The 12873-nt window shown below is 38.7% G+C and overlaps 1 protein-coding gene across 3 annotated transcripts in view; it reads left to right on the top strand.

Annotated features, from left to right (window-relative positions):
- Nucleotides 1-12873, top strand: part of LOC114242352 (protein fem-1 homolog CG6966) — a 126642-nt gene that overhangs the window by 92917 nt on the left and 20852 nt on the right. The window contains exons 2-3 of one of the 3 annotated variants that reach the window (XM_089736303.1): nt 142-302; nt 8502-8664. In XM_089736303.1, coding sequence (XP_089592429.1) covers nt 186-302; nt 8502-8664 — 280 coding nt within the window. In that variant the 5' untranslated portion in view covers nt 142-185. Of the gene's footprint in view, nt 1-62; nt 303-8501; nt 8665-12873 lie in introns of those variants that run through there. The other 2 variants (XM_028173489.2, XM_028173496.2) reach the window with 2 other exon arrangements.

Below are 12873 nucleotides of genomic sequence, written 5' to 3'. Positions count from 1 at the left end.
GTCGCCACAGGAGTAAGATGACGCTAGTTGTATGTTATTTTCCTTTGTATGGGAGTTGCACCCCCCTGGTCTTGCCATTTGTGGTCAGTCTTTCGTGTAAGACGCACGCGTGTTAAACGGAGCTGCGGCGTTTCCATTCAGTGTTTGGACTGTATTGAGTGAGTTGTAATGTGTTGAACAATAAAATGTCGACCGGAATATGGCCGTTGATGCATGTCCGGTGCCGTTGGATCGAAACGTTAAGACACTGCGGGAAGACTCTGCTTAGACGTCAGAGGCGCTTACTCAGGAGACTCAAGAAGGTAAAGAAATACGTGACTTTTTATTTACTGTTGTAAATGGACATGAATAAATAAATGCCGTAAAGCAGTAATGCGTTTCGGTTTGAAGGGTGGGGCAGCCGCTGTAACTATACTTGAGAGCTTAGAACTTATATCTCAAGGTGGGTGGCGCATTTACGTTGTGGATGTCTATGGGCTCCAGTAACTACTTAACACCAGGTGGGCTGTGAGTTCATCCACCCAGCTAAGCAATAAAAAAAACCATAAGGTCTAACTATAGTGGTAGTAGCTGATCACAGCTCGTGAGCCGGCAGTGTTGTGTACCAAGAGGACCAGAAATGCGTAAAAAGGTACTTTAATACTGACTAGTGGTCCCGCAGTAGTCGAAATTCGACTATAATTAATTGAAATTATAAGTTTCAACATTATTATGGTCCTATTGTTACAGATTTCGCCAAGGCTACACCATAGACAAATACTCGTAATATTAAAGATAAACAATACTAACCTATTCTCAATTTGACTACAGACTTTAAGCAATAACAAAAGTTTGACAATAAACAAAGAGTATATGTGCGTGTGTGTGTGTGTGTGTGTCAAATACACGGAAGTGTGTGTAAGGTTTTCTTTATTGATTTAAGGTACATTTTATGCATTATTTAAAAAAAAAATTAGCATTGTGCACTTCTTCTCTATATTCTCTAGAAGTGTGGAAAATTTCATTCTCCTCCGTCCGCGCAATTTTCGTAAAAAGGGATACAAAGTTTTTGCTTCACGTATTAATATATAGAGTTACCGTGGTCCGTTTAGACGATCCTGCAGAAGCTCGTTGGGTTCTAATCGGTAATCGGTTTTGCGACTTATCTCGAGATAGAGATGTCGTAGCGCGAGATAATCCGGCCGAATACCTCACCCTCACGGTCAAATAACCTCAAACTGGATTGTTTAATGAGAAAAATAGTAATTAAAACTAATTATATACGGTTGAATCCCGTCTTTGTTCTTGTTATTATCATAATAACAAACACAATTATATTATTTCCGACATTTCGAATACAGAATTTTCGCGACTATAGACGACTCCGAAACTGAAACTTGAATACCGAAGAAAATATATAAAATAAATGTGTATTTTTGGCTCAAAGCATTTGTGCATTTTAGTTTTAAGTCAGAAACGTTTGGAACCTCTGAGTCTGCGGAGGGACTTCGGTTTCCTCTGTATTTTGTACCGTATGTTCCATGGGGAATTCTCTGAGGAATTGCTTGAGATGATCCCTTCATCTTCTTTTTATGATCGCACCACCCGCCATCGGAGCAGAGTTCATCCATATTACCTTGAACCACTGCGTTCATCGACAGTGCGTTTCCAGAGGTATTTTTTGCCACGCACCATCGGGCTATGGGATGAGCTCCCCTCCAGGGTGTTACCCGAGCGCTATGACATGTACTTCTTCAAAAGAGTCTTGTGGAGAGTATTAAGCGGTAGGCAGCGGCTTGGCTCTGCCCCTGGCATTGCTGAAGTCCATGGGCGACGGTGACCACTCACCATCAAGTGGGCTGGTTGCTCGTCTGCCTACTAAGGCCAGTAAAAATAAAGAAAAAAAAATTGGTAAAATGTTAAAAATCTGTTTCCAATTTTATTTATTTCGGCGCTATACCTATGTATAGATTTTATAAATACAGTCAAAACCGTTTACTGCGACATCGTTTAATACAACATACCGGTTATAATAACCAAGAACAAAGGTCCCGGCTGAATGCCATATGACCGCCTTATTAAAAATATTGCTTTCTACGACATTGGTAATAACGACATACCTCATAAAACGACCACATTTAACTAATATTTTGGAGAATTAGATCTGTTAGAACGACCGGCTAAGCTGTATTGTAAACAATTTGAATAGGTATCCACATTTGTCTTCAATGGCTATTAAAATCAGGAAAGAAAACAATAGGATTTAGTTTAGTGTAGGGTCTTTTCTAATTCTTAGAAACAAAACACGTGCATGCGGTAGAGTCAAAGCCCGCTTCTTCATATCTCTTCAGTTAGTTTGTTACTTATCTATACACAAGACGCACCAAAACTTTGAGGAGTTATTCATGAAACTTTCAAAATGCCGCAAAGAAAAAGAAAACAAATGATTAATAAAGAAAAATCGCGTATTATATAAATATATTTTACCAATAATTCCCTATCGATTTGTTTGTACTTGCACGATACACATTAAGCATCACCGGTTGTTACGACTATCGGTTTTTACGACTGAATATGAGCAGTCCCTTCGATGTCGTTATAACAGATTTTGACTATAATTATAAAGTTTTTACCATAATTTTAGAGTTGCCATTAAAAGTGCTCGTAAAAAAAGTTGAATATTAATTACCCTGTAATGCGCATAACCCCAATTTTTTTTAATTAAGTAATTGTAAATTTGCGCTGTCGAATAAAATTACCTATAAATCTGATACTCATACAAAATTAGTTGAAATAGTTCTTTCAAAGGTGTTCATTTAAAACGATGTCATAAAACTTGTTTATTAATAATCATTTCCGTTTAACCTGATTATATGTAAATATTGTAATCCATTATTTTACATAGCGATGATCTATACATACATATAAATCAAATTGGAGTGTCTGTTTGTAATATTGAAATAACCGTTTTTACTACATGCATATGCTATACGGTACATACGCCAAAATAACATTATGTCTGTCTGTTTGTTCCGGCTAATTTCTAGAACGGCCGGACCGATTTTGACCAGACTTTCACTGATAGGTAGCTGATGATATAAGGAGTAACTTAGGCTATTTTTATTTTTTTTATACTAGCTTCGCCCCGCGGCGTCACCCGCGGTACGAAAATAACCGCGGGTAACATCGCAGGACTCAGCTGTCAATAATACAATTAAATGTTTCCGAAGCGAAGCGAGGGCGGTTGCTAGTTTTGTAATAAAACTGAGTGTTCATTTTCGATTTCGTTAGTCACGATTGTGGCTTTATGTGACCTCTTCGATATTGGTCATTTTTATACAATGCTATCATTCTGCACGAACACTCTTCGTGAAGCATACGTTGTTTCACTTGCTTTTTATGTGACTTCTTGACCTGTTTAATTTGTTTTTAAAGAAGAAGAAGTGCCTTTGAATTTGGAAAATGTATGCTTGTATTTTTGAGTGCGCACTTTTATGGTAGATCAAACGGGGTCGATTTTAATGAAAATGAAACTTGGAGTTTACTTAAACTTTATGTGGATCACAGAAGACACTACGTTTTTTGTCTGGAGAAACGTTAATATTGTTTTAATCGATTTGCGTGTGCGTGTCTCAATTCTTAATTAAATCTAGCCGTAATACGAAATCGATCCATAGGGCGGGGACATATTATTTCGAAACATGGTAATGTTGCATCTTTTATTTTTTGTTCATTGTTCGGTGGCGTATATATTTAGTGTGGTTTGCGTTGGGACTGAATCAATTATCGGCTTGCTGTGGTACGCGAGAGGTACGTTCATTCACTGCATATTAGTTTATTCATTTGACGTAGCACATGTCACTAATTAATGTAATGGAATATTTTTGAATTAAATTTTTCCTCGCTGTTAATTGCTTTATAAGTCTTTGTCATTAAGTGGTTTTTTTTATTCGATGAATTTCACCGAAGTGTGTTTATTTTGAGTTAAATTTCTCTTGTGTTTGTGATTTTTGAGCAAAACTGTGCTCGGAATAAACAATTAGTAATGAGGTAGGGCGTAACGTGAGACTGTATGGCCACCCCAATCTTCTGCCGCAATGGAATCACATGTGTCTGAAGACAATGATATTGAAGATAATCCGTATCATTATTATCTAGTTAGTACAACAACTCAGCCGAGCAAAAAATAAAAATAAAAATCTTTTCATAAATGAGGCAGCTATAAGCTTTTTGTCATACCAGACAGAGAAGAGCACAATATTTTTCGCTAATGATGTCGAATTTTGATTTTTATTCGACGGTTAATTATTTTACTTTAATAATATAACGGAAAACTGCAGGTGCATATCACGCCATAAATTAACTTTATTATTATATAGATGGGTCAGCTATTTTTAATTATTATTTTTGAGTTTCATTAAAATAACGGCACATAAAAATAATCTTAATCGCTCGCAACTGCATAATTGCTTTACCGCACAAAAATATTGTGATACCAACAAACAAAATGTAGTAGAGATTGATGAAGCGGAAACTATAGTTGCTTCAGAAAGTCTAAGACATAAATCCGTATCATTCACTTAATAGCCGAACAAACTAATACCATGTAAGGTTCTCTGGTCACAAGCAATAAGATCTACATTCGTATGTAACTTGAACGTAACTCTGGTGCTCGCAGATGCTCGAAACAGGCGAATTTTTTGCAATGCATTTACACTTGTAGTAGCACAGGATAAGTTATTTATTGCTTAGATGGATGGACGAGCTCACAACCCACCTGATGTTAAGTGGTTACTGGAACCCTTAGACATCTATAACGTAAATGCGCCACCCACCTTGAGATATAAGTTCTAAGGTCTAAGTATAGTTCAACGGCTACCCCACCCTTCAAACCGAAACGCGTTACTGCTTCACTGCGAAAATAGGCGGGGTAGCGGTACCTACCCGTGCGGTCTCCCAAGAGGTCCTACCACCAGTGATTACGCAAATTATAATTTTGCGGGTTTGATTTTTATTACACGATGTTATTCCTTCACTGTGGAAGTCAATCGTGAACATTTGTTGAGTACGTATTTCATTAGAATAATTGGTACCCGCCTGCGGAATTCAAACACCGGTGCACCGCTACATACGAATGTGTTTTCATTGTACATCCCGTCGAACTCTAAATGCGTTATTTTGTTTACTGTAAACACTCTAAAAGTACGTTTTGTCAACAATAAACAAGCGTAATGTAAAAACACGTTACATTTTGTAACCGCTGACGGGCGGGCGTTGTTGCGAAATCAATCGACCGGTCGATTGCCAAATCGTTTACATCCAAACGTTTCACATATTCAATATTGTTCTAATACAGATTTTTATTAAAACGGATTTTATTATTTTAATTAGCAGTAGAGGATTATATTTAAATGTATTTAAATGTGAGTTTTTTTTTAGTTTATTATATTGTTAGCTTTTTTTTTTATTGCGTATATGAGTGGATGAGCTCACAGCCAACCTGATGTTAAGTAGTTACCGGAGCCCATAGACATCTACAACGTAAATGCGCCACCTACCTTGAGATATAAGTTCTAAGGTCTCAAGTATAGTTACAACGGCTGCGCCACCCTTCAAGCCGAAACGCATTATTGCTTCACGGCAGAAATAGGCAGGGTGGTGGTACCTACCCGCGCGGACTCACAAGTGGTCCTACCACCAGTAAAAGCTTTTAAATATAATACGTTAATATAATAAAAGAAACATCGGTAGTGGCAAAAAAGATAACCTATGTCCTTTTCTGTACGTCTTAACAACATTTGCCCATAATTTCATGACGTTTGATCGGCTGAGTGGTTTAAACGTGAAAGCGTGACAAACGAACAAATTCACTTTCGCGTTTTATAATATTGATGAAGTATGGATTTAGTATTAGTGTGTGTGTTTTTTTTTTTTTTATTAATTCTCTAAAGGCAAACGAGCATACGGCCCACCTGATGGTGAGTGGTTACCGTCGCCCATGGACTTCAGCAATGCCAGGGGCAGAGCCAAGCCGCTGCCTACCGCTAACCAAGCCGCTGCCTACCGCTCCAAGCCGCTGCCTACCGCTATTTTGTGATACAGGCCAGCGGCTTTTGAAGCGATCTGATTAAATAAACTTGTTTATGAAGGAACAAAAATAAACGCATCGTAAAATACGTAAACTTCGAATCGTTGTAATAATGATATACATTACCGCGTTACATTTTAAACCGTATTTATTTTCACGGCGCTTGATTTTGATGATTGCACATATTTTTTTTTTCATTATTCTTACGAAATGCTTTCGTTGTTGCGTTCTCACATGAAAAACTCGCTCAATAAACATAACAACGTCAATACCAATCCTTTAGAATCGTGAGCTCATTACTGCTTCATGGTAGTAATAGGTAGAACGATACTACTTATACTGGCCCGTTTAAAATAATATATTCTACAAGCAGTAATCACTGAAAGCTGTTATTAATTTTGTTTACGCTTGTCCTGTTAGGGCCAATGTCGATCATTGACCTTTTGGGGCAAAGAAAACGAAATAAAAACATTTAAATATGAATTCAATGAGTTATTTTTATCCATCGATTTCGTTTCTTGTCCGGGGCCGTATCTTAATAGATCAGTGTACATTGTTGTTACTTTTTAACCCCTTTAGAATTTTCGTTCATCATAGAATTTATTGGGAGTGTGAAACTAGAATAATAATTGTAATTCGAATGCAATCAAATCTTCTACTGCAAGAACAGAATGATTGCTTGATCACTATCAGAGCCGTCTCCTATAGTTAAATGTTTATAATCTATATATTAGTACGTGAAGCAAAAACTTTGTATCCCTTTTTACGAAAATTGCGCGGACGGAGGAGTATGAAATTTTCCACACTTTTAGAGAATATAGAGAAGAAGTGCACAACGCTATTTTTTTTTAAATTATGCATAAAAGATACTTTAAATCAATAAAGAAAACATTACACACACTACATACCATGTATTTGACGCACACACGCATGCATACTATTTATTGTCAAACTTTTGTCCTTGACGTCTGTGGTCAAATTGAGAATAGATTAAATATTGTTTGTCTTTGTTAATATTTTTTATAGTGTAAGTAGTCTTGGCGAAATTTGTGATTATAGAAGTATAAAATACAATCATAATAGTGTACAAACTTACAATTTCAGTTAATTATAGTCGAATTTCGACTACTGCGGGACCTCTAGTATGTATAAAAGCGTTATGAAAGCAACGCCGGACAATAGTGCGGTATTTAAATGAAATAAGACTTAATTGCTCTTTAGATTTACGTAATATGTACATACGTGCTACATTTGCGTGGCAGGTGTCAATGATAATTTGTTCTGTAGAGGCGGAAGAGATGGTGGTCCATCATCGGATCTAAGTAGTCACCGGAGTCCATAGAGACAACAAAGTAAATGCCGCCCTTGGCTCTGAGATATAAGGTGGAATTCTGATTGGTATTGCTGTCGGACTATTCCATCACTCAGACCGAATAGTATATGATAATGCAACTCATACATGCGATCTTAGAATACGCGTTTCCTACAGACACAGCCCACCGAGTTTCTCGCCGGATCTTCTCAGTGGGTCGCGTTTCCGATCCGGTGGTAGATTCTGCGAAGCATTACTCTTGCTAGGGCCAGTGTTAGTACCACTTCGATTTGAGCCCCGTGAGCTCATCTAAACGTTAGGTTAGGTAGAAAAAAAAGAATACGGCCTCCCGCCGATAAAATAGGCGAGGGTATACGAAGATTTTTGTAAGCCAAAGTTAATAAAATGCTACTACAAATAAGGTAAAGGAACGTAGGAACAGCCATTGTTTTTATATGTACATATAAATATCCAGACTGCTATCAGGGTTGGGATCCTTTAACCTTTCAACTTGTTTCATTGTATATTTTTGTTAATAAAATCATATTACAATGAGGATTTAAAGTGTATTGATGAATATGCATGAATTACAGGCGTGTACGTTTTGCGAACTGTTATAGCTTCCCGTTGCACTCCTTCTTGCTAACTATGCACTCTGTCCCGCTACCTCAACACCCTTCATAACACACATTTAGTGAGTCAGTCTCCTTCATCTCCTCATCCAAGACGGTCGTCCTAAATCATGTAAAGAATTTTTTTTAAAAGCTAAATAACCTGTGGCTCATAACAGAACGCATTTTCATTATTAATTATTATTATTAAATTAATTATTTCCGATAATGTTCCATATAAATTATAAATGTTAGTAACAGTGATTTCTTAAAAATAATTTAGTAAGGACACAGTAATAAAAGAAAACAACAACATAAATACTAAGTACATAAGATTGCAATAGCGGCATTACGAGCAAATTTTGTGAACCTCTCTGCAATGATTCAGAAAAGGTCCATCTAATCTAGAGAATATCATGGCCAGGATGCTGTTGGAGCTAGCCCCTACCCTGCAGAGCAAGGTCCTTTTGGTACTTTTGGTAATTAATGGTCCTTTTGTTTTTGTTAACAGGCGTACCTGCACAGTTGGCGCTCTGCAGACGAGCTGAACATGTTTGTGGGTGCGAAGGTCGGAGGTGCAACGCCCCTCGTGATCGCCTGCAGGAACGGGCATTATGACGTCGCCGAATACCTAATAGAGAGATGCAAGGCTGATATAGAACAGCCCGGATCAGGTTTGTGCAACCGCTAATTTCCATATGCGACGGACGAAAGCGGAATTGTCGCCCTCAGACACAGCCCACTGAGTTTCTCGCCGGATCTTCTCAGTGGGTCGCGTTTCCGATCCGGTGGTAGATTCTGCAAAGCACGGCTCTTGCTAGAGTTCGTGTTAGCAACGTCGTCAGGTTTGAGACCCTTGAGCTCACCTACTAGTTAAGGTTACGCGGAAATAACCTCTCAAGGCCCTCAGCTTAAAAGTAAAAGGTAGGAAAAAAAAGGAATTGTCGTAACTAGAAAAACCCAACTTAACACCAGAGCCTTACATAGAATATAATATGGTACAAAGTGATTTAGCCTAAAATGTTAGTTACGACATTACCGCTTTCTCCCATGGATGTATCGTGGTACACGAACTCGCACATCGCCTTTAGAAGTGACGTGTCTCAAATTGTTATTGTAAAGAGGAACACATAAATGAAAGTAAATTTTAATGTCTCTTTAACTATTCGCTGGGAGCCTTAGGGGCTATTTCAGCTACACGCGAACGGGTATCTGAGCTCACGGACTCAATCTGAAAGAATTTGCTAACACTAGCCCGAGCAGTGCTTCGCAGAATTTACCGCCGGATCGGAATCGCGACCCACTGAGAAGATCCGGCGAGAAACTCAGTGGGTTTTGTCTATGGCTTAGTTCGGAAGTATGGGTGAGTTACAACTTTAGAACCAGTGCTTTAAGAGCCTAAAATCACCCACAGTGAATCCGCAGGATGCGATAAGATATGTTTCAGGCGACTGTGCCTTTGTGTTACCCCGTCTTCTGAGTTGGATATGTAAATTGTATCTGTATCTTATTTCTTAAACACTTCAATATAGCCATTAGAATCTTAGTTCAATATTATCATCATCATCATTCTCCTGCCCTTCTCCCAGTCACCTGGGATCGGCGCAACATGTTTACTCCTTCCATACTCCTCTATCATATACCATTTCTTCGCTCACTCCCCTCTTACACATATCGTCTTTCACGCAATCCATCCATTTCTTCTTAGGTCTACCTCTTCCTCTATATCCTTCCACATTCATAGTTAACACCCTCTTACCAACTTCATTTTTTTTACTTTTATTTAGTTCAATATTATATGCAAGGAAAATGTGAATGCTTAGAGTGAATGAGCGATTAAAGGTGATAATTTATCTAGTCAGCGATTTTCCAAGGATTGCTATCATTAACTTTTCAATGAACACGGAAGCTGAAGCCATTTCACACTGAACGTAATTCGTAATTCCCAAGATTCTCGTGTAATTTTCTTATATTTTTCTTACGAGGTCAATTTTTTCTTTACCGTTATTTAAAGAAATCTTGATTGAGTGTGGTCGCACAGATAGATGTAATTAATGTTGTCGTGGCCTAAAGGATAAGCCGCCGGTGTATTCGTATCAAGCGGTGCTGATATGCCGGTGTTCAAATCCCGCTGGCAGGTACCAATTTCTCTAATGAAATACATACTTAATGCATTTTCACGAATGACTTCCACGATGAAATAACATCGTGTAATAAATATCAAACCCGCAATTGAGAATGGAATAGAAAAATTCGCTATGCCGACCCCACCTAGTGGGATAAGGTGATAACAAAGAAGAAAAGAAAGAAGTATGCTTATCAGTTTCTGAATTGAGGCCGGATGACCGAATTATGACACTTATTAATATAAGTTGGAAAAAAAACCGCGAACTCAAAAACTGTAAAAGTAGTTTTGATTATAAAATTTAATTTAATTCAATATAAGATCAATTGCTTATTTACAAATACATTACGTTGGTTATCATCCGTTTAATCTGCGTCAATGTATTGGCGCGTGGCCATTTGTTATCAATGATTCGATGCACGTGGATTGTTTTCGATAGAACGTCTCCCATCTCATAAAGAAATGACCGATTTTTGTGTGATTTAAGAATGTATTGTTATTTATTATAATATGACGTATAGATATGGGATGATAAATAAATAAATAAATATTTACTAACAATCACACCACGTAAACTAGTCCCGTGATAAGTTCGTAAAGAACTTGTGTTACAGGTACCAGATAACGGATATAAATGTAAGATTTTTATTATACACATACATATGTTTAATATACATCCATAACCCTGGAAAATACATTTATATTTATCATACAAATATCTTCCCTTGGCGGGATTCGAACCCGCGACCCCCTTGTGTAGTGACCATGTCACTTACCACTATACCAGACGGCCGTTGAATGATGAACACGTACTGTAATCTTTCTTAAATTATTCAAATGAAATTGAGACTTGGAGGTCATATAATAATTGGAGGGATGAAAGGCTATTTGGTTTAAGCGACAATTCGCTCAATACGCGACATTTATCTTTGTAATGAAAGGTCCGTTTTATTTCTTAGCGATATCAACAATTCAATGCTATTTAATTGGACTTCAATTAAGTTTACCCCATTAAAATAGCTGAAGAAGTTTTTTTTGTTATTATATTTTTTCTAAATTTTTTTTTTTTTTTTTGGGTGGACGAGCTCACAGCCCACCTGATGTTAAGTGGTTACTGGAGCCCATAGACATCCACAACGTAAATGCGCCACCCACCTTGAGATACAAGTTCTAAGGTCTCAAGTATAGTAACGACGGCTGCCCCACCCTTCAAACCGAAACGCATTACTGCTTCACGGCAGAAATAGGCAGGGTGGTGGTACCCACCCGCGCGGACTCACAAGAGGTCCTACCACCAGTAATTACGCAAATTATAATTTTGCGGGTTTCATTTTTATTACACGATGTTATTCCTTCACCGTGGAAGTCAATCGTGAACATTTGTTGAGTACGTATTTCATTTGAAAAATTGGTACCCGCCTGCGGGATTCGAACACCGGTGCATCGCTCAACACGAATGCACCGGACGTCTTATCCGTTAGGCCACGACGACTACAAACTTTTTAAACTTTATATGGCTCTCCTGTAAAGTAGAAACAATGTCAATTAAACCAAATAACCTTTCAGCTCTTGATAAAGTGTGCACACCGTTAACAGTACATGTATACACCATTAAAACTATTTGCTTTTTAACCGACTTCAAAAAAGGAGGAGGTTCTGAAGTCGACTGTATGTTTTTTTTAAATGTTTTTTACCTCATAACTTTTGACTGGGTGAATCGATTTTGATGATTCTTTTTTTTATTAGAAAGCTGACCCCATTCTCGTGTGATCCCATTTCAATTTAGTGCAGTTCTGATAATGGTATCCATATAAGTCTTAAGTTTGCATTAAGTACGTGCGCGACAAATAGGTGAATAACTCAATATCACGCCAACCGATTTCGATAATTATTGTTTTTAGTGTATTATTAGGAATCAGAAGAAAAACCATTAAAAAAAATAACAATTAGCACACATTTACAGAGACTTAAAACAATGACTCACGCACACCATGTCCACGACTACCTTCTCTCACGAACGCCGCCGATCGAATGAATGTTTCGAGCAAAGGCGTTATAGGCACTGTACCCTCAACATTATTATAAAATTCGTGTTTCCTAAATTACACTTAAAGTCTTTGAACGATGTTTTCTCGACGAATGTCAACCGACAAATGCGCGGGTGACGGAGCTGCGCGCCGGTTTTATACCCTTTTTGTAGGGTATTCCTTACTCGGCCTCTCCTGACTGTGGTTCGTCCTCGACCACATAACTGGGGTCCACTCGTAACGATGATGCGCAAGCGTGCGAAAGATCTTGTTAAGTCCGCGCCTCCCGAAAGTCCGGCAGGGCAACCGTCTCAGCTCCAGTCTGCTCCCACGATGTGAGGCTGCACCACATGTGGCGGGCGTCCCGCTCGACCGTCCTGATAGATAATCCTGAAAATGCAGGCAGAGCGCATAAGTAGCTCAGCAAGACTGCAAACTAACTACTCCTTACTCGTGACTTCCTGCGTCGGGCTTAGTGGACCAAAGGCATCATAGTCCCCAACGAGTGAAGCAGCAGGCCGCAGATCGAGCGAAATCGCCCTCTGCGTCACTGCCAGTCGTACGGCACCGTGAAGTCGGTGGCTCGCGAGCATCACGTGCAGTGTGCACACGAGCAGCACGTGCGGTCAGTACGCCAGAAAGACGAGCGCGCGCAGGCAGCGGCACGCGAGCAGCACGTGCTGTATACACGCCAGAAACAGACGAGCGCGCGCAGGCAGCGGCACGCGAGC

Source organism: Bombyx mandarina, chromosome 21, assembly GCF_030267445.1.
Source record: "Bombyx mandarina strain Sakado chromosome 21, ASM3026744v2".
Lineage (NCBI taxonomy): Eukaryota > Metazoa > Arthropoda > Insecta > Lepidoptera > Bombycidae > Bombyx > Bombyx mandarina.
The sequence above is the reverse complement of the archived record's forward strand: the minus strand, read 5'-3'. Positions and strand labels throughout refer to the sequence as shown.